At 48.5% G+C, this 22,526-nt stretch overlaps 1 protein-coding gene across 9 annotated transcripts in view; it reads left to right on the top strand.

Annotated features, from left to right (window-relative positions):
- LOC135918099 (uncharacterized) overlaps window positions 1–22,526 on the top strand; it is a 703,603-nt gene that overhangs the window by 245,542 nt on the left and 435,535 nt on the right. For 8 of the 9 annotated variants that reach the window (XM_065451754.2, XM_065451756.2, XM_065451757.2 and 5 more), the window contains one exon: window positions 15,545–15,724. The exons of the other annotated variant lie outside the window; for it this stretch is intronic. In XM_065451754.2, coding sequence (XP_065307826.2) covers window positions 15,545–15,724 — 180 coding nt within the window. The remainder of the gene's footprint in view (window positions 1–15,544; window positions 15,725–22,526) is intronic. 9 annotated transcript variants of the gene reach the window in all.

Here is a 22,526-nt window from a genome sequence, read left to right as displayed (position 1 = left end):
CAGTAAGCAAAGATCCGACCAGATTATTGGTGCATGCGCACTAGTTTTGAACCTTCTGCAAAATATTAAATGTCACTTCTAGTCATTTAATACATCACATGCAAGCAATGCACCAGTCACAAACACGAATGAAGAATAATAGATATAGTAAGTGTCAGAGTGAGAAGGACGGCGCAAAGAAGAACGAGTGTCACTACCTTGGAAACATTTTGAAGTAGGGACCTTAGTTGCCAGGTGCAACTACTTCACTGCTGTCCTTTTCTAAACAAAAATGGTGGTGGCTACGGAAGTGCGCATTGGCAGTAGTTTACGCAATTTAAGAGCACAACCAGTCCATTTGAGCACCTTTCGGACACTGTTAGCATTACACAAGTAGATAATATGCGGTTTGCTGTTTCAGAAAATTTTTTTAATGTGGGATTGCTGTCAAAAAAGTTTCATTGTCACGAGATATGAAATGCGTTGACTCCTATGGGCATTCGCTGGAGACTCAAAAATTAATCGTTGCAAGGAGAATTTTGTTGCCTCTGGATTTTTTTATTGTAGGTTTCGACTGTAGCCCATTTTGCCACATTCACAAGGCAGTGGCAGCTCTGGCCTAACCATGGCACTGCTTGTTTTTACCGCTGACAGCTATAAAGAAACCTTACGAGCTTAAACGTATGTGTATATTTACATGTTGCCAGGCTTTTACCAAGCCGAAATAATACTATAAGCAGCTACATTGTAGTTTGTACATTGGACATATGCTCGCAGCAATGCAAGGAACACCCAGTGCGGTCTGCTTCATTTTTTCAAGTAGCGCAAGCCAGTGTATGTTGCACATCGTGCTGTCGCATGTCCATCCACCACATGAAGTTTGTCGTGAAGGTTCACTCCTTGTAACACAGGCTTAACGAGAAAAACTGCGTTGGAAAAAAACACGGGAACACACTCGGCTCAAATCAACTGAAAGTAGACCACAGTTGCGTCACCGCATGAAAGAGGCTAGATATAGTGATGGCCGCCCAGTGTAAAAGTTCAGGGAAAACCATGGCTTGATAGGAGGATAATGTTTAACCACTCCGTCAAAAACTGTGTTCTGTTTGTTGCCTGTACAGAGTGTTTGTTTATCTCCAAGAAAATGTTTAACCACTCCTACCTGTTTTATTTTAGTGCACTGACACAAAACTCCTGTGAGAAAGCATTCCTTGAGATATCCATTATGTCTAGGTGCACGTAGGGTACACCTACAATAAAACATTCGTGCTGCAATTTCAATGAAGCGTCTCATAATAAGAGAGCTATGGACAATTAGAAGTTACCCTCCTACCTAGCCATGCTTTTCCTCCTCAGCTCATTCGCCAAGCAATTAGGGTTAAGCTCTGCCTTAACTGCCTCTGCGTCATGATGTGATGTTGTGTCATGTACTTCTAGTGCCTTGGAGGCAGCACGTGAAGGCTCCAACCTTTCTGCTAGCTGTCTGGCCATTGATCCTCAGTGAGAGCTATCCGAGCAGCGTGTGTTGGCATTCTTTTGCAGTGCCAAGCATGTCTGCTATTCTGGTAAACACAGGTGAGCTGGGTGCTTTGACGGATGGACGGAGGCCTGAATATGAGTGGCCTGCAGGGTGCACCTAATATTTCTGTAACCAAATCTAAATCATATTAAATATTTAAAAAGGTGTGTCCACAATTACGCTGCTGCCAAAAATTTACACTAGCAGCAAAGAAGAATACACTTGGTTATTTGGTTACATATTAGCTCTTGGTTTGTCTGGTTGAGCTTTGCGTCACAAGGTGGCTAGGCATCCTTCAGGCCCCTCATGTTTGTACCTCTACCAGTCTGGAAAAACACCCAGTCCACTTCCATTTACTGGAACACCAGACATGCTAAAACTCTATATTGGGGTTGAAATCCCATTGACGGGAAGTGACAGCTGCAAGCGTGTATATCCTGGAGCAGACCGAATGCCAACAGCCTGATGCACTGCCCCCACTCCGCTCGCCTGTTGCCTTGCAAGGAGACACGAAGTTGCAGCTTCATATGATGCCATTCACTGGATCTTGTGGGGATGCGAGACTCTCGCGCGTACCCTGATGTTTTTCCCGCATAGCGCGTCTCCTGTAATCCGGCTTCGCCGCGTGGTCTGCGTGATGCCCGCGGCGGTTGATGTGGTTGGGGCGCAGTGTGAGAGATGGCATGAGTGTTGCGCTGCTAACGCCGCCTCACGGCAGGGTTACTTGGGGGCGCAGGGGAGAACAGGCTGTCTCTTTCCCAGTGGATCAGCGAACAGCGTGGACGTCCCGCGCGCGCGCCGACCCATGCTTCTGCAAGACCGTCTCGCGTGGCCGCCTTGGAATGTGCCATCGTTCGCGTGACAGTATGCGCGAACAACCAGGCGTTAGGATCCAGAATGGGGCGAACATATTCGCTCGCTATTCCGTCGCGGTGAGTCGGACTTCTAGATTTGTTGCGCGCCCATCGGCATGTTTTGTGGATAGCAACTCGGCAAGCAGGCATTGATCTATGAAAGGTGCAATAAATGCCCGTGTGATTGTTTGCACTACTGTGTTGTCGTTCCTTTGTCTCAAGAGCACAGGAGGAGTCACCCACAATTTGCAGTCCACAATGCAAGAAAGGTGATTCACAGTCCTTGCGAAAAGAAATCTCGACACCAACACTGGCTTCGCAGGTCGCATCAACACGAAGTATGTTGTAACACAAGCACACAACACTTGCTGTGTGTTGGAAGTGCTGGAGTGTAGTGATAAATTGTCGTTGTGTATTCTCTTTCTCTTACTTTCTTTTTTTTTTGGAAACTGATTAACCAACATTAGAAATATTATGAACAACATTTGTTCTCCATAAAGTTGGAAAAATTATTTGATGAAGTAACCTGGGCAGGCAGTCGGATAGCTCGCCCGACTGACGTCCTGCGCGCGCACTATGTACATGGTGACAGGGCAGCTGAAAACTCAAGGAAGCGGTGCCGCTGAAATCAGTAACGATGCACATTTGTAAAAACGTCATAATAAACTACACACCTTACATGGAGTTGTGTCACTTAATGATCAGTAGGACGCACCCTAACGACTCAGTACATATGTACGCTGCCATCAAAATCACCTCAATCAACATATTACATATAAAATGAAAGAAAGTTGAGTTCTCTAATAATACTTCATCAATCTAAACTGATTCAGCATTTCTATTTCCTAACAATTGTACCATTTATAACATAAGAAATTTAAAAGTTAATTGTCTACCGGCTGTGCAAGACACCTTGTTGTGCCAGACAATTACTGTGGCAAGAAGCCCATGATAATCCTTCATTGAATCATTGCAACTTGTTCAACTTCGTTATGTTGCCAGGGGATGAAGATTCAGTGCATGCATTACATGAAACAAGCATTTCATAAAACAAGGCCCATCAGCCGGTGCACCTGGTTAAGAAAGGCGCTCACTACCACACTTATGTGCGGGCTTTTCCTGCGGAAGCTGCTTTATAACTGGTATTAGGCATCCCACGACTGCGCTATAAACTGTATGCATATACAGTGCAGTTCACTTATAATGATGCCACATTTAACGATGTATCGGTTATAACTATGAGTGAACTTAAGAGTATCAACTTATGCATAAGGGCTATGAGAAAAAACTGTATACAGTCAAACTCGCAAGAAAATGCCTATCAGTTCGATATAGAGCATAATTCAATATAAGCCTGCTAAAGAATTTGATGTCATAAAAGTACATACCATTTATAACATCGCTTTATTGATGAAACTAGCTTAGTTTCCCATGAAATAGTCCTGTATTTTCTTCTGCTTGGGCAATTTCGGTGCCTGCGCCGCACGCATTTCTCCACATTGTCTAAGGAGTCAGAGCAGCTGAGGCCGCAACCTTCCGCATTCACGCGGAAGCACTGGACTAGTGCGAATGCACCAGTCACCTCGGAGGATGTTTGCAAAGGACCATCGTTGCTTTCCTCATTGTGCCCACTTTCACTTGTGCTCGGTAGGATGATGGCAATGCAGTCTTCGTTTTAGGGCTCTCCCGTGGTCGCGACACCATCATGTTCACTCACAAACTCGCCGACCGTTGGCCCTTCAATAGCTTCCGGAAATTCTGACAGCTCGCTCCAAACTTCGGCAGCACGGGCAATGGCTTCGTCGCATTCATCAGCATTTACAGTCATCACCGAGCACTCTGAAGCCGACACTTCTGAAGCAATTTTGGATGAACCACTTGTACACAGCCTTGCATACGTGTCGGGTGCCACGGGCACTGCGTCACTAGTTTGGCCGCTTTAGTCCTAATCTCCCCCTTAATCTTCAAGATCGTGCTGAGAGTGCTCCTCGGAATCATTCACGCTCTGGGGACATCCGACTTCTCACCGCGTTCGACCCAATTTAACATAACAAAAGGTGGCTCCTGCCGCTTCCTCATGGCAACACTTCGAAATAAGACCCACAAGGTGCAAACACAATGAACTAGAAAAGCAGCGAGACAACTCGTACTTGCCCCATCTTGCACGACGAGGGCACAAGAGCCTCTCACTGGCTGTCTGAGCAAGTGCTGCGGGCGGGCCAGGATCATTTTTTGCAAAGGGGTGTTGACGGCTCGCCCGAGCCAGTGCCGTCGCGGTTGGGAGAGCGGTTGGATGGAGCCACGCCGCCGGGTTTCCTCGTCACTGCGAGGGAAAGCCAACTTCTGGGAGCACTTTCCCAAAGCTTAAAGTTCAATATATTGCGATCCGCTGCTATTTTTGTTCCATGTAAGCGTAATTTTTGCTACATATACTCATTGTAACTATACTGTGTTCAGAAATTGTTCAATATTGATACATGCACATGTTTATCTTTATCGTGTGACCACGTTTCACTGCTTAACAAATGTTATCGCACAGTGCGGGATGCGCCTGCATGTATAGGAAGTTTTTGTAATGTTATTGATGCTTCCATCCGCTGTCTGTGATGGAACCTTGTGTAATCTGGTTGCATGTGTGCGCAATGCGAATAATGTAGAACTTGGTGGAAGGCATGGGGGCCCCAGCATGCCTTCCATTCGACGACTGATGTATAAAAGCCGACGCGCTTGACCCACTGATCAGCTTTTTGACCATCGCCGAGTGTGTTGCCGCTATTGTTGTTCTTTGAGTGTAGCCTGCTTTTGAGGGCACAAGTTCCCCCAATAAAATGCTAGTTTTGTTAATCACAGTTTTGCTGCCTTCTTCACTGTCACTGCTACCCGCCATGGTTGCTCAGTGGCTATGGTGTTGGGCTGCTGAGCACGAGGTCGCGGGATCGAATCCCGGCCACGGCGGCCGCATTTTGATGGGGGCGAAATGCGAAAACACCCGTGTGCTTAGATTTAGGCGCACGTTAAAGAACCCCAGGTGGTCAAAATTTCCGGAGTCCTCCACTACGGCGTGCCTCATAATCAGAAAGTGGTTTTGGCACGTAAAACCCCAAATATTATTATTATTATTATTATTCACTGTCACTGCTATGTGACATCTGGTGGAGGTGCTTTACGTTCATGTACCGGACGCCCTTGACAAGCCGTAATCTAAGCTCGGTTGCAAGGACAACACCGTCTTCCTGGAACATGGAGCAAGCTGCCGGCTACAGCAGCTGCGCCTGGAACACGGAACACGGACTTCTACCAGAGACAACCAAGAAGATCGTCCAGAGACGACCAAGAAGACAGCCCCAATGGCAGCTGCAGCGGTCATTGGGGCTGACCAATAGTTCTGCAGCAGCCCAGGGAGCCACCAACGTTCCGCCGTTCCACATCTGAGGACCCGGAAAACTGGCTGGAGACATATGAGAGGGACGCTATGTTTAACAGCTGGAACAGCGACGACAAGCTGCGACATGTCTATTTCGCAATAGAAGATGCGGCCAGGACATGGTTCGTGAATCGAGAAGCCACCTTAACCACGTGGGACCTATTTCGAACCGGCTTCCTGCAAACATTCACAACCGTCGTGTGTAAAAAGCACGCCCAAGTGCTACTGGAAACCAGAGTATAGCTTTCCAATAAGACCACAGCGATCTTCACGGAGGCGATGGCCCGTCTTTTCCGGCACGCCGACCAGCCACAGGTCAATGCAATGCAGCCGTGATCCGATGCCAAGACCTACTGTATCGCAAGACAAAGAAGCACCAACCTCAACATGCTACTCGATGGCCACACAGTCACTGCCTTAGTGGAAACGGGGGCCGGTTCATCATGATTGGAGACATCGCCGCCCAGTTAAAAAAAGTTAAGACTGCATGGGAAGGCCCTCAAATTCGGACAGCTGGAGGACACCTCATAATGCTGACTGGAATCGGCAAGGCAAGAACTACCTTTCATGACCGGACTTACCCTGTTACCTTTGATATCCTCCAACAGTGTTTACGAGACGTCATTTTCGGCATGAACTTCCTGAACCAACACGGCGCAGTCATAGACCAGTCGAAATCGATAACGCTGTTGGAAGATCAAGCGACATATCGCCGGATAGCTCTCGTTGCCACCACGCCTTGAGTGTGCTCGAAGATCAAGTGAGCATCCCGCTGCGCTCCAGCATTCTTATTTCCGTCGGCACCGAAACACCCACTGACGTAGCAGGCATTATTGAGGGTGGCCAAAGTCTACTACTCAACCGTGAAATTAGTGTCGCGAGAAGGATTGCTGGACTGCACAAAGGAAAAACCAAGGTGCTGCTGACAAACATCAGCCACGAGTTCAAGCACGTCAACAAAAGCACGACAATCGCGTACATCGAGGAAAGTGTGGAACCCTGCAATGCTTTACTCCTCTCGGATTCTGCCTCATCTACCCTGAAGACCATAGTTCCCAAACCAGACTTCGACATAAATCCAAGTCTCCCCATGAGTAAGACACAACAGATCAGAAATCCTTTATGACAATACAAAGTGTTTTTCGACGTCATCGAGGATTCGACAAACACCAGTCGCAAAGCATTGCATAATAACTGAAGAATGCGGTTGACCACTCTGCCAGAGCCCTTGCCGAGTTTCGACGCGAGAATGTGACGCTATTAGGCAACAAGTCGGCGAAATGCTGCGCGATGACATCATCCAGCTATTGAAAAACCCGTGGGCGTCTCCTGTAGTCTTGGTGTAGAAAAAGGACGGAACCCTATGTTTCTGCATCGATTATCGTTGACTTAACAAGATCAGGAAGAAGGACGTACAGTCAAACCTCGATATATCGAACACGGATATATCGAATAATTGCGTATATCAAACAATTTCTATATCACATGGAAAATCGCATGCATTTTTAATTCTTTATTTCGAACGTGGCCGGATCTAAAATGGATATATCGAACTCCGCCGCCCCAGACCAAGTGCGCTCTGTTGACAAGAGGCGAGCTTTCCTGCAACACTATCGAAGATAGCGGCGGCGCGATGGGCGTTCCAGACTGCTGCGTGCGACAGCTGCCCACATCTGTTGCGCCGAGGGTGCCATTTGAACGTAGCGGCATACATACGCGGCGGCTTGGAGCCAGCCACGGCCGGTCTGGGCCGGTCTCGAGGGGAGCGCGCGCGCTCCCCGGCCGCCTCAATCACGCGCGCCCGCGCACCCGCCGTGCGCACGTGATCGAGGCGGCCGTGGAGCCAGTTGGAGCGCTTTGTCGGTGCTGAGCCACACATCATGTGCATTGAGGACTTTGTTGGTGGTGGCGACAGCACCGGAACAGTGGCGGAGTTAACAGACGTGGAGATCGCGGCAGAAGTGACTGCTGAGCGGCCAAACGAAGACGCTGCCTAGGCTGATCCAGCAAGCGCTGATGTTGCCCCGCTCCCGACTGCAACTGAGGCTGTAGCTGCTTTGGCCGTTGTACGCCGCTACTGCGGCGCAATAGCAGGCACTGGACTGTCTCTTGTGGACCGTTTGGACTGTGTTGAGGACGCCGTGGTCAAGCACGCGGTTGCCAATATGAAGCAGGCTACGCTGCTTCAGTACTTTCAGCGAACTAAATAAATACTTTGAAGCTTCATGTGAGTATCTATTGCACCGTGATTGGTTCATTGATTGATTTGCGCTAGTTTTTGACGCGTTTTCTACGTGATTTTATGTATCGAATTCTGGCTATATCGAACTATTTTGCGGTCACCGCGCTGTTCGATATATAGAGGTGGTTCGACTGTATAACCCCCTCCCACAGATAGACGATGCATTGGATCAGCTCTGCAACGCTAAATACTTCTCATCGATGAACCTCAAGTCTGGCTACTGGCAAACAGAAGTCAACGAGAGAGGTCATGGAAAGACTGCCTTCATCAAGCCAGACGGCCTCTCAGAGTTCTAGGTTATGCCATTCGGACTGTTCTCGGTGCCTGCAACGTTTCAGCGCGTCATGAACACAGTGTTAGCATAATTGAAGTGGCAGTCGTGTCTTGTTTACTTGGGTGATGTCGTTGTCATCGCCGGAAATTTCGACGATCACCTTAGGTGGCTTGCGACAATATTGGAGGCCATCAAGTCATCAGGGCTCACTCTGAAGCCGGAAAAGGGCCGCTTCGCTTGCGATGAGCTTCTGTTCCTAGACCACGTGGTCTGCAAATCTGGAATCCACCCCGACCCGCAGAAGACAGCTGCCATAGCAAGCTTCCCATAGCCCGTTGACAAGAAGGCAGTGCGTAGCTTCCTTGGCACGTGCGCCTACTATAGGCGCTTTGTCAAGGATTTTCACGCATCGCGAAGCCACTAACACATATAACCAAATGTGATGTTGAGCTCAAGTGGGAAACGCCGCAGGTCGACGCATTTCAAGAACTCAAACGACGCATCCACTCGCCGCCGGTACTTGCACACTTCGACGAGGACGCCGATTCCGAGATCCACACTGATGCCAGTAGCCTAGGCCTCGGTGCTGTCCTAGTCCAGAGGAAAGACGCACTTGAGCAGGTGATATCTTATGCTAGCTGGTCACTGTCAAAAGCAGAAGGCAATTATTCTACGACTGAAAAGGAATGCCTCACCATCATTTGGGCTGCAGCAAAATTCCGCCCTTACCTATATGGCAGGCCATTCAAAATAGTCAGCGACCATCACGCGTTGTGTTAGCTAGCTAACTTAAAAGCCCCTTCAGGAAAGCTGGCGCGGTAGAGCCTGAGACTGCAAGAATATGACGTCACGGTAATCTACAGGTCCGGACGAAAACACTCTTGACGCCGACTGCCTATTACACGCCCCCATCGATCCCCTACCGGAAGACGACGAAGACGACGACACTTTCTTGGAATCATAAGCACGGAAGACTTCACTAAACAGCAACAAGCAGACCCGGAGCTAAAAGGCCTCATCGAGTATTTGGAAGGGAACACCAGCGTTGTCCCTAGTGCATTTAAGTGCGGATTGTCTTCGTTACCGCTACAAAACAACCTGTTCATGAAGAAGAACTTCTCACCAGTCCGCGCCAACTCCTTCCTTATTGTTCCGTCAGCGTGGCATCCAGAAGTACTGCACGCCCTACGGGACGATCCAGCCGCTGGGCACCTCGGATTCTCCTGAATGCTGTCTAGGGCACAGGAAAGGTATTTATTACTGGCCCTGTCTGACTGCCGATGTTGCCCATTACTTTAAGACATGCCAAGACTGTCAGCAACGCAATACACCACCTACAAAGCCAGCAGGATTACTACAGCCAGTTGACCCTCCTTGCCGACCATTTCAGCAGATCGGGATAGATTTCTTGGGACCGTTTCCGACATCAACATCCGGAAATAAGTGGATCCTCGTGGCGACGAACTATGTCACCCGCTTCGCTAAAACTAAAGCTCTACCAAAAGGCAGCTTAGCTGAAGTGGCAAAATATTTTGTCGAAAACATCCTGCTGCGACATGACGCCTCTCAAGTCCTCATCACCAACACAGGAACTGGCTTTACTGCAGAGCTCGCCCAAGCCATTCTGCAATACAGCCAGACAAGCCACAGGAGGACAACTACCTACCACAGGCAGACGAATGGTCTCACGGAGAGCCCGAACAAGACCCTCGCCAACATCCTAGCAATGTACGTCGATGTCGAACACAAGACCTGGGATGCCGTTATGTCTTAGGTAACCTTCGCTTACAACATGGCGGTACAAGAAACAACACAGATCACGTCGTTTAAGCTGGTTTACGGAAGAAACCCGACGTCGACGCTCGACGCTCGACGCCATGCTGCCGCACGTCACTGACGAAGAGAATCTTGACGTCGCTACCTATCTCCAGCGCACCGAAGATGTCCAACAGCTCGCCCGCCTACGGATCAAGAACCAGCAGCGTACCGACAGCTTACACTACAACTTCCGAAGACGCTACATCGAGTACCAGCCTGGTGACGGTGTTTGGACCCCAATACGCCGACGAGGACTCAGTGAGAAACTATCGCGACGACGCTATTTTGGATCCTACAAGGTCATCCAACGTATTGTCGCACTGGACTATGAGGTTGTGCCAGATGGTATTTCGCATTCACAACGGCACCGAACACGATCTGAAGTGGTCCATGTGGTGCGTCTTAAGCCCTTTTGCACATGCTGACGAACTTCCTTACTTTGTTGTTTCTTTGCTAGGATGTGTTTTGTTTATTACTTTCGTTTGTTTACAGCATCGGGTTGATGCTTTTTAAGAGGGGTTATTGACGTGTGTACGATCGCCGACCATTTATTGGGACCTCACGGGGACTGCGGAAATGTTCGAATAAACAGGTGTTCGAAAAAACAGATTAGGAAAAAAAATGAAGTCCTTTATTTCCACACACTTATTCGGGCTCGGCAGTAGGCGTGAAGAAATTGTGAATAAGCCGTTGCACGCTGTTCCGTTTATACGCAATCAGATAAGCCTGAATCTCGGAGAGAGTCGTACGGTCACTATAGGTGGCAGAAAGCACGGTCACATCTTGTACAGGCTCCGCATGGGACAGCAGCGTAGCACATGGTGTGTCATCTTCCGACTCGGCGTCATCGTCCTGCGGTGCAGCAGAAACCTGACGAATGGTCTCGCCGTCGTGCAGTTCTGTGCATGTCAGTACAGCAGTGTCAGCACCTGTGAAACTGTCAAATGAGTAGGTGTCAGGAATCGCAATGCAACTACTGCGCAGGTCTTGGCAGAACATTTTCTGCATCAGTAGGGAGCCCATCGGGAGGCGACAAATCCTAGGCTTCCCGGCACTCGCTTGTCGGCATTCCCCAGCGCAGTCTGCGCGGGCACTGTCGGCGCCATTAGACACTTGACGCGGTGTTTCCGTGTGCCACGTTGGATCACCACAACCTCTACGCAACACAAAGCAAACACCATCACACCGACACCAGTCGCACAAACAAAAAACGTGGCCTACTCGCAGCACCATGCACAAAGTAACCACGACCTACCGTACAGTAGGTCGTGAAAGAAACAAATCGGCTGCTGGATTGTCTTGACATGACTTACTAAGCTGACACTGGCACTGCTGTAACCACTCTGTCGAACCAGGCAGAAACGATGATGATGAACGGGGATTTGCAGTAGTGCCACTTCGTGGGGCAGCAAGGAGGCTCCGTTCAAAACGAAAATGGCGTTCAGCAAGTCGAACCATGCACTGGTCAGAGTCAGTGCGTGGTGCTCTCGATCGAGTTGGCTCAAAGAGTGTCCGAAAAATCAGACGAGAGTTTGCAAGGTGTTCGAACTTTCAGCAGTTGTTATACATTATGGTCTATGGCGGTGCCGTGAAGTAGACCGAATAATCGAGCATGTCCAAATTTTTGGAGTCCGGAACGGAAAATCAGTCGGCGACTGTACTTGTCTATTTTTATAGGGCAACCACGTTTTCACCGCCCAACAAATGCAGAGCGCAGAGCGCAGGACGTGCCCGCATGTATTGGAAGTTTCTGGAATGTTATCGATGGTTTCATTCGCAGTCTGTCAAGCCTGTTTCACATGCAAGCGAAAATGCTCGCGAATCCTGCCGCCGCGCCGCAGAAATCTGTTTCGAGCGGCGGCGGCGGCACTAGCGGCGGGAGCGGCGAGGTTCGGACAAGTTGGAATTTCATCGCGGCGGCAGAGCGGCAGCACTGCTTCCGAACGGCCCGTCTCGCCACGTGACCAGTGGAGGACTAGTGCGGGAAAGCCTGCGCATAGGGCGATGTTTATTTACTTGCTACGATCAGCTGTGGAGATTCCCACTCTGAATGCCAGGGCGACATCTTGAATTTGCATCCCCGATGCCATGTACAGGGAACGAAGCAAAGAAGTAAAGCTGGCGTATTCAGATAAGCGATTTATCAATAAAAGGCGGCGAACTACCTAGTACCTCAGTCATTGCAAGTCTTGCGCGTACAACGAAGGGCATCGTGAGCGGCCCTTCAACCAGGTCATAGAGCGCCTCAAACTTTTCTGCCAACATCTTATATTACTCCTGAATACACTCGGTGTCGGTGTTCAGGAGCAGTGGCATCTGCACAAAAAATATGGCACAGTAAAGGACTATTTCTGTGCAAACACAACCCACCGCGGTGTGCAACTCGGATTCCTCCTTCCGATTCTCCCAGATAGGTTTCACCCACCAACGCCGTGGAACCCGGAGTTAGAGCAAAGCCTGATTTTTTTAAAGGCGAGCAGAGGAAGATCTGTGTAGAATCCTCATGTGGAGCACATAAATACATCTCTGTTGACACCATGGTTAACACGCTGGCGTCTGTTATGGCAGCGTACCGAGCCGCTCGCGAGTTTGTGCGCCGCATATGCGCATCTTTTTACAAAAACAATACAAAATATAAAAATAAGCATGATTTAGATACTTAAAGTGCAGGATATGTATTTATAAAAATAAAATTTGAGAATCGGGGACAAAGCAACGCCTATATTGATAGTCGCAAACTACCGAAACTGGCTGAAAGTCCCGTTTTTTGCCAGCAACATTGGTATTCGCAGCGGCGGAAAACGCGCGGCGGCGATGCATGTGAAACGAAACCTCGCGAAAAGCTTCGCAGCACCGCGCCGCTGTTCGCTCCATTCGCTCAATCGCTCGCATGTGAAACAGGCTTCACTGACCCTTGTGTAATCTGATTGCATGTGTGCGCGACGCGAATAATGTAGAAGTTTGTGGAAGGCAATCGGGGCCCAGTGATTACTCTGGAACATTCGACAACTGATGTATAAAAGCCGATGCGCTTGACCCGCTGATTGGATTTTCGACTATCGCTGAGTGTTTCCCCGCTATCATTGTTCTTTGAGTGTAGCCCACTTTTGAGGGCGTGAGTTCGCCCAATAAAACGCTAGTTTCATTAATGAAAGTTTTGATGCCTTCTTCACCGTCACTGCTACGTGACAATATATAGAATAATTCGATGTAAACGGGTTCGATATAGTCGAGTTCGACTGTATGTATTTTATTCGCCGTGTATTGGACATATAGATCAACGTTTTGCCTTCTGGATGACGTTTCCCATGCACAACATTTGTTACATTTGCGTTTCTAAGTTCCCCTTGAACGAATGGTGCCGAGCGGGAGTGAAATACTTGCCTACATGAGTTCGTATCTGCCGCCATTATGCCGCAGCACATCCCTATTGGTCACGCAACTCACATTGCAGGTTGGCGCAGCGCAGCACAAGATGGCGCCAGCATTTTCGCGTCCGCATCGCTCTCAATCATGCTCCACGAATGAATGTCTTGTGTGGTCCATGCATCTAAAGAAGAGAAAAAGAAATTGCGAAAAACGAAGCAGTGCTTGCCCTTTCTGCACCCTCTCAGCGGGCGCGAAAATGCGCCGCGGAAGCAGCCCTGAAGCAGTGGAGAGCCCAGTTAGTAGAAGATGGTGCTATCAAAATGCAAAGCTGTTTCACTTCAGACGAAGCTGCAAATTTTGCAAGAACTATGAGCCCGTGCAGGAACACCACGATCATGACAGCTGTAACCAGTGGCCATGCCGATCACTGGCAAAGTGGGCTTTGTGTGCCATGGCCCCCATGATAGTGAAACAAACACAATGGAAGCAGCTGACATTACCGAGCTCTGGGAGCACTTCACTGCTGATGATGAAGCAGGTGGTGCTTCGATAGAGGAGTTTCTAAGTGCAGATAATGCTACCTCATTCACAAAGAGATAGGCATTGGAATGATCATTGTCACGACAGATGGCGGCGTTGTGTGATGGAGGCGACAACAGCAGAGGCAGTGAGGATGAGATTGACAATGGCCCATCTTTGAGAGCGACTCCGATCGAGTCACTCATTGATTTCATGCAAGCTAACTTATTGCCACCAGTGTTCCCGCAGGAGCTAAGCATGATGCACGCTGTGGTTGTGAAATTGAAGCTCTTGCGAGCGCAAGTGCAGATTTTAGCATGCCTGATGCTTGACATCCTGTTTAGTGGTATAAATAAACGTTTTATTTTTCACAGCCTACTTTCTACATATATGTTTAGGACAAATAGCAAGTTTGGTTTGCCAGCTACAAAAATATGTTCATAGCCTCTCTCTCTCTCTCTCTCTCTCTCTCTCTCTCTCTCTCTCTCTCTCTCTCTCTCTCTTATTTTGTTGTTTACGGCACTCTACATTTGATATCGTTCTAAGTAGACTGCACTGTACATGGGACAGACAGAGAGACAGACAAGAAACTTTAATTGGTCCGACTACGTTGTCGTAGTCGCGGGCCGCACCCGCGCCGGGGGTGGAAGACCGTGATCTTCAGCCCTGTCGCAGGTCCTTTGGACAGCCCGAAGCTGGACTTGAAGGTCGTCGCTCTTGACGGCTTCATCCCAGTCTTCTTGCCTGTTGAAAGGCGAGTGGCGCAACGCAGAACATTACCACAGCATGTGGTTCAAGGTGGACCGTTCCTCGCCGCAGTCTGGGCAGCGGGGATCCGCACCCGAAGTGTAGTGGCTCAGCCTTGAGCGAGACGGAAAGGAGCCCGTCTGCAGCATTCTCAGAACTGTACATGGGAGAGTCATTCGAAGGCAGAAAAGGCTGTGTTATAGCCGGTTCTGCACTATAGGCAGTTGCATTATAAGTGGTCTAAGCTATATGTGGTGAGACCAAGTTTCTTGTCTGTAAATTTTCAAGTGCACCCCCAAACAATAAGTTATATTATGGGGTTTTACATGCCAGAACCACGACCATAATTTGAGACACGCTTTATGGGGGACTCCAGAAATTTTGACCACCTGGGGTTCCGTAACGTGCACCTAAATCTATGTACATGGGTGCTTTCGCATTTTGCCCCCATCAAAATGCGGCCACCGTGGCCGGAATTCGATCCCACGACCTTGTGCTTAGCAGCCCAACACCAAAGTGCACCCTAAGTCATGACAATGCATTGTGATATGCGAGGAAACTATTGTCACGTTTTCATTTTTAGGTAAGTATGGCATGGTTGCATGGCACACTGGTTTTGTTGAAGTCGTTTTGATAGCTTTCCCATTTCTCTGGCATTTTTCTACGGTGGAGGATGTGCAGTAACAATGTGGTCACAAGCGCTGCAGTTAAGTGTTGCTTCTCCTCACCGACATTTGTATTGACCAACAGGACACCAGAACAGCTGTGCATGTTCGTGATAGAATGGTGCCATGTGCAGGCACGACTGAATGATGAGCGGCCATTCAGCGAGCAGGAAGTGCGGGCAGCCCTGCGTCGTGCAGCAGAGTCCCTCGACCAGCTGGTGTGTCGGGGCTGTGGAGGAGCCTTCGAGACCTACATGTCTTTCTATTTGCACCGTAGCCGCTGCCAGTCGTCCCTTGGCAAGGAAGAACAGCAGGTGTGTAGTGAGGCTGTGCTCACAAATATGTGTACCCTCCCGCCATGCCAGAGCGTCTGTATAAATGAGGCACCCTGCAAAACTGTTTGGTCTGTAGCCATGTAGTATTAAAGGGAGACTAAGAACAAGCAGGAAACACTACATTGCACTCACTCAACTTTATTTCAGGAAAATGAACTACTGTGAAACCTTAACATAACAAACTTCAGTATAACGAAATTCTCGATTAAACAAAGTATAACTTTTTGTAACTTGTCTATGAAACACCGTGTTTTTTTAACCTCTTATGTAATAAAGTGTGTTATATGCAATATCATTGTAATGAAATTTCAGTGCTGCTGCAAAACAAAACCAAGTCAGCTGCAAAACAAAACCAAGTCAATAAATGGGAACTGTCGCAGACACAAATGGAATCGCATACAGTTGCTTGCAAATACACCTCTCAATTCAGGCCCCACGTGACAGAGAGTGGCTGCTGAAGCAGAGCAGCATAGTAACAAGACCTTCTTGCCATCATGTTCTGTATAAGGTCCAAGTGTGTCGTATGCTGTGGGTGCAAGGGGAAGCGTGCAAGGGTGAGCCAAGGAAAGCAGCCTGATGTGCGCCATCTTCTCACGCAAGCAAGCTGGTGGGGGGCACATCCAGCATGCCTTGTGGTGGCACACAGCCTGGTGCCCTGGCACTCTGTAGAGCTGCACAAAAGTAGTGGGCCCAGTAAATAAGTAGTGGGCCCAGTAAATGAGAAACTTTCTAAACTCTGCCCAATTAAAAAGCCGAGGCCTCAATAGATCCCTGCATACAAGGACACAAAGTATTGTAGTCCTGACATCATAGGTCAACTGCTTCCAATACATTGAGGCCCAATTTGTTAAAAGTATCTTCATGTCAGCAACTCACTTGTGGAAAGCATAGCACAATGATGGCTGGATCAATTTTGATATTGTTTGTTTTGTTATAATCCATAGATTATGCTGTACATCAATCATCATCGTCATTAGCCTATTTTATGTCCACTACAGGACGAAGGCCTCTCCCTGTGATCTCCAATTTCCTCTGCCTTGTGGCAATTGATTCCAATTAGTGCCTGCGAATTTCCTAATCTCATCGCCCACCTTGTCTTCTGGCGCCCTCGACTGCACTTCCCATATCTTGGCACCCATTCTCTAACCCTAATGATCCACCCTTTATCTAACCTACGCATTACCTGACCTGCTCAGCTCCATACTTTTCTCTTAATGTCAATTAGAATATCAGCTATCCCCATTTGCTCTCTGATCTACACTGCTCTCATTCTGTCTCTTAACATTACGCCTAACATTCTTTGTTCCATCGCCCTTTCTGCGGTCCTTAACTTGTTCTCGAGCTTCTTCGTCAGTCTCCAAGTTTCTGCCCCATATGTCAGCGTTGGTAAAACGCAGTGATTGTAGGCATAGTAAGCTTCCAGTCAGGAGCTAACATTGTCTGCCGCATGCGCTCCAACTCATTTTTATTGTTCTATAAATTTCCTTCTCATGATGAGGGTTCCCTGTGAGTAATTGGCCTAGGTAAACATACTCTTTCACAGGCTCTAGAGGCTGACTGGCAATCCTGAACTCTTGTTCCCTTGCCGGCTATGGATCATTATCTTTGTCTTCTGCATATTAATCTTCAACCCCACTCTTACATTCTCTCTGTTATGGTCCTCAATAATTTCTTGTCCCCACGACATCATCCTCGGCTTACACTTCCTCTCCGCAAATTCTGCTCTCATCGATTGTTCTGCCAGTACTCTCCACCTTGACCTGCTTGTTCTGGATCCTGCTGAACCACACCCCAGTCGCCTCAGTTCCGTCGACTTCGTTCGCTTGCCACCTTCAGCACTGACTTACATCGACTTAGTGTCATCCCCACCAGTACCCTACGGTCACTACGTCGCGGCTCCTATGCAAGACGTCCTACTTACACACGGGACCACAGTACCTCATACAGTTTTATCTATTATGGCGAATTGCGTCTGTCTGCCAGTGGTCAATTTTGGCTTGACGACACAAGTGCTGCCACGTGAGATGTCTCTGGCCCAGCTTTGCTCATTCGAGGATAACTCAGGCGTATCTACTGCAGTAGACGACAATTCAGCTGATCCTCCTCTACCATCGCAGCCGGCAACTTGTACCATCGCCGACTTACAGAAAATGATTGTGCCCAACACGCCATCCGAACACGCTCGTGAGCTCTACCATGTTCTGTTTTCCTACCACAATATTTTTTACTTTATCGATCGTCCTTTGGCCCAAGCTACAGCTGTTAAACATCGCATTAATACCGGCGATACCCCTGCTATTCATCGCCGCTCGTATCGAGTGTCACTGGCTGAGCGTCAAGTTATTCACGCAGAAGTTCGCAAAATGCTTGCCAACAACATTATTTAACCGTCATGTCCATCCAATGAACTGTCCATGGGCGTCGCCTGTTGTACTGGTAAAAAAGAAGGATGGCTCATGGCGCTTTTGCGTGGATTATCGGCACCTTAACAGGGTTACGAAAAAGGACGTGCATCCCCTACCAGATTGATGACGCCCTTGACTGCCTCCATGGTGCTCGCTATTTCTCCTCTATTGACCTTCGCTCCGGCTACTGGCAGATTGCCATAGACGATCTCAACAGCGAGAAGACTGCTTTTGTAACACCAGACGGTCTTTATCAATTCAAAGTGATGCCATTCGGTCTATGTAACGCTCCTGCCACTTTTGAATGCATGATGGACTCCCTTCTTCACGGTTTCAAATGCTCCACGTGCCTGTGCTACTTGGGCAACGTTATAGTATTTTCCCCAATGTTTGCTAGGCACCTCGAGCGCCTCTCACCAGTCCTGGACGTTTTTCGTCGAGCCGGTCTGCAACTCAATGCATCGAAGTGCCAATTTGGCCATCACCAGATTACCGTCCTTGGGCATCTCGACGCGAACGGAGTGCAACCGGACCCAGGCAAGATCCAAGCTGTTACACACTTCCCTGTTCCGAAGTGTGTCAAGGATGTGTGCAGCTTCATCGGCCTTTGTTCGTACTTCTGTCGTTTAGTGAAAAATTTTGTGGCCATAGCACGACCACTAACCGAGCTTTTGAAAAAAGACGCCCCTTTCCAGAGGGGCGATAACAAGGCCTCTGCATTCTCGCATGTAATCGACCTTCTCACAATGACGATCGTTCTGGCCCATTTCGATCCTTCTGCACCTAATGAAGTCCGTACGGATGCCAGCGGTCATGAAATTGGCGCAGTACTGGCCCAACACCAGTGTGGCAATGACCGTGTTATCGCTTATGGCAGCATTCTCCTCTCAACCTCGGAGCGCAACTATTCCATCACTGAGCGTGAGTGTCTGGCCCTAGTTTGGGCGGTTGCGAAGTCCTGCCCATACTTATATGGCCGACCCTTTTCTGTTGTCACAGAGCATCGCATGCTTTGCTGGTTATGCTCACTGAAGGATCCTGCAGGAAGACTTGGTCGCTGGGCCTTATGCCTCCAAGAATATTCGTATACTGCCACCTACAAATCTGGCCGACTACACAAGGACGTTGACTGCCTGTCTCGCTACCCGGTAGACGAGCCTGACGACGCCGATGGTAGTACTGCCAACGGCATTTTCTCTTGTGTCTGCCTTCGCTAACTTTGCCAATGAGAAGTACCGAGACCTATCGCTGCGAGCACTCGATGAGTGCTCGCTTCATTCGTTCGCCAATACGTCCTTCAAGGCGGCATTCTGTACAGAAGGAACTTCCTCCCTGACGGATGTGATTTTCTTCTTGTCGTGCCAAAACATATACAACAGACCGTGTTCTTTGAGATGCATGATTCACCCACTGCAGGACATCTTGGGGTAACCCGCACGTACGACCGCATCCGCCGCCACTTCTATTGGCCTGGTCTCGCTCGCTCTGTCTGACGCTATGTTGCTGCCTGTGATCCCTGCCAGTGTCGGAAAACATGTCAGGTGCTACCTGCCAGTCAACTCCAGCCGATCACCATCCCTGTGGAACCGTTCTTTCGTGTTGGATTAGACCTCCTCAGTCCCTTTCCCACATCATCCTCTGGGAACATATGGGTAGCCGTCGCAACTGATTACGCCACCCGATGTGCTATAACGTGGGCTCTCCCTACCAGTTGCACCACTGATGTCGCAGACTTTCTCTTGCGTGACATTACCTTACTTCATGGCGCCCCGGGACAGCTGCTTACTGACCGTGGTCGTAACTTCCTCTCGAAAGTTATCGTTGACATTGTGCGTTCCTGCTCCGCTCCGCAAGCTGACTACCTCATGCCATCCTCAAACCGATGGCCTGACAGAGCGGTTAAACCGTACTCTTACAGATATGCTCTCCAAGTACGTTTCCAAGGACCACCACAACTGGGACATTACCCTTCCTTACGTAACATTTGCGTACAATTCTTCCCGGCACGACACTGCCGCATTTTCTCTATTTTATCTACTGTACGGTCGCGAACCTACCTTGCCCCTAGACACGGCACTTCCTCCTGCAGCGATCTCAACAAGGGAGTATGCGCGCGACGCCATCGCCATTGCTGACCATGCACGCCAGCTTGCCCGTGCTCGACTGGCGGCCTCACAAACCACTCAGCAGTGTCAGTACAACACCCGCCATCGTGACGTACAGTTTTCGCCTAGTGTGCTCGTGCTCCTGTGGTCGCTCTCTTGTCACGTTGGACTTTCAGAGAAGCTCCTTTTGTGATACACAGGGCCCTACCGTGTGCTGCGCCAGGTGACACCTGTGACGTATGAAACTGCTCCTGTAGGTTCAACTTCGTCCTCTCCTCTGGCATCTAGTGATGTCGTGCATGTCGGTAGGCTCAAGGCCTACTACACTGCTTCCGAGTCTAGACTTTAGTCGCTCCAGGGCGGCACTTTTGCCGCCAGGGGTAGTGCTGTGGAACAGTATTTACGATGACAAAGAGGTGAGCAGTGTGAAGACGACGACAGTTAGAGGCTAGCGCGGGCTGTTGCTTCTTGGCCAAGCGCGGGGTATTTTCTTGTAAATATACTTGTATATAGCTTTTCATCTGCGTCTTTCTACGTAACAATATTACCATGCTTATCTTTCAGTGCATACATTTGAATAGCAATGAATAGTGTGCAGAGGACGAGACAGTAAGTCCTTCTTTGGGCTTATAAAAGTGATGTATGTGAAAAATAAAATTTGTTGGAAGTTATAGTGCTTGTACTGTTCGTGTGTGTCTGAATTTTACAGTCTCGTCCTCTGTGCGCTATTCATTGCTATTCAAATCATGCACCAGCAAGCCCAAATAAGCTACCCTGCTGGAGTGCATACATCTTGGTTTGTCCTATGCCAAGTTTCCCATTCACTTATTTGGTGCTGCATCCATTTCTTACTGCTTCTTTAGTTTTTCTCATGTTATAATTTTGAATATCCCTTATTTTCTCCTTGTTGGTCAGTTTTAACAGTTTCACCAATTCTATCTTATCTCTTCAGTCGGACACAGTCATTCTTTCTCCTTTCTTTATTAGGTCCTTTGTTACTTGGGAGAGTTTACCTACTGGTTGTCTTGGTGTCTTGCCTCCCACTTCAATTTGTGCTTCTGAAGCCAGCCTAATAACGGTTTAATTCATTACCTCTATGTCATCTTCATCTCTCTGTTCTAAGGCTGCATATTTCTTTGCAAGTACCAATCTGAATTGGTCTGCTTTTACTCTTGCTGCGTTTAGGTTGGCCTTTTTCTTCCTGACTAATTTTACTCTTTCTCTCTTCAATGCTAGACCTCACTAGCCTATGATCACATCAATACGGTCTCTGAATTTTTGTTTAGACCTATCTTAATTTATATTATAAGGGGGGACATGGGTCTCAAAAATTGAAAATCACACACAAAAAAATCTATTTTTGGGAACTACTTGTTTCAGCATCTCTAATGCCTAATCTACACTGTATCAACGATTTGCCGAAAAAAAAGTGTCCGAAAGAAATTATTTGGTCAGCATGGACAATGAGAAAGGAGCCAGAAATCACGCAGAAACACAGGAATTCACGGAGCTATTTCTCATCTTTCCCGCTACATAGCGCCACCATCTTGGTATCGTTTGAAAGCTCAAAGTTTTGCCTTTTGGTTCCTTGCATCCTCTTCAACGATGGCCACATAGAAAATATGCAAACATAAAACAATTGGTGGCCATTCTGAAGAAGCTCGCTATGCATGCTGCCCTCCTATTGGCTCAGTAGGCCAGCACACCGAGAGGCACCTCTTGATTGGCTGTTGCTAGGGCATCTAGTACCCTAACACTGCCAGAGCAGAACATTCGATTATGGGGAAAGGACCATTGTAGCGGGGCTGCAAAGAACGAGGTGTGTCAACACGGACAAAAACATGTGAGGATGTTTGCAGGTTTGAGGGTAGGAAAATGTCATGCTTGTTCGTGTGAGCCGTCTGTTCACAATGGACGCAAGTTGTGCATAAAATGCGAAGATGTTGGACGAAAGAAGGTGGATCTGAAACAGTCGGCGCAGATATGGGGTTGACAAAGTCACCGGGCAGATGGAGGGTGCAGCCACAAACCATCTCAGCTACATAGCCAGGCGACTTCTGGTTAGAGTGTTGACCAAAGGCCGAGCAGCACGATTGGAAAATACGATACCCAATCCTTTGCGTGAGGCTGAGCGGCATTTACAGCTTTTCAAGTGTTGATGTAGCCGCTCGACGATGCCGTTGGAGGCAGGATCATAAGCAGTTGCGTGAATGCGCACACAACCCAGAGGGATGTTACAGGCATGAAAAGTGCCGAGTCAAACTCTCTGCC

Source organism: Dermacentor albipictus, chromosome 3 (assembly GCF_038994185.2).
Source record: "Dermacentor albipictus isolate Rhodes 1998 colony chromosome 3, USDA_Dalb.pri_finalv2, whole genome shotgun sequence".
Lineage (NCBI taxonomy): Eukaryota > Metazoa > Arthropoda > Arachnida > Ixodida > Ixodidae > Dermacentor > Dermacentor albipictus.
This window is presented reverse-complemented; position numbering and strand designations above follow the sequence as displayed.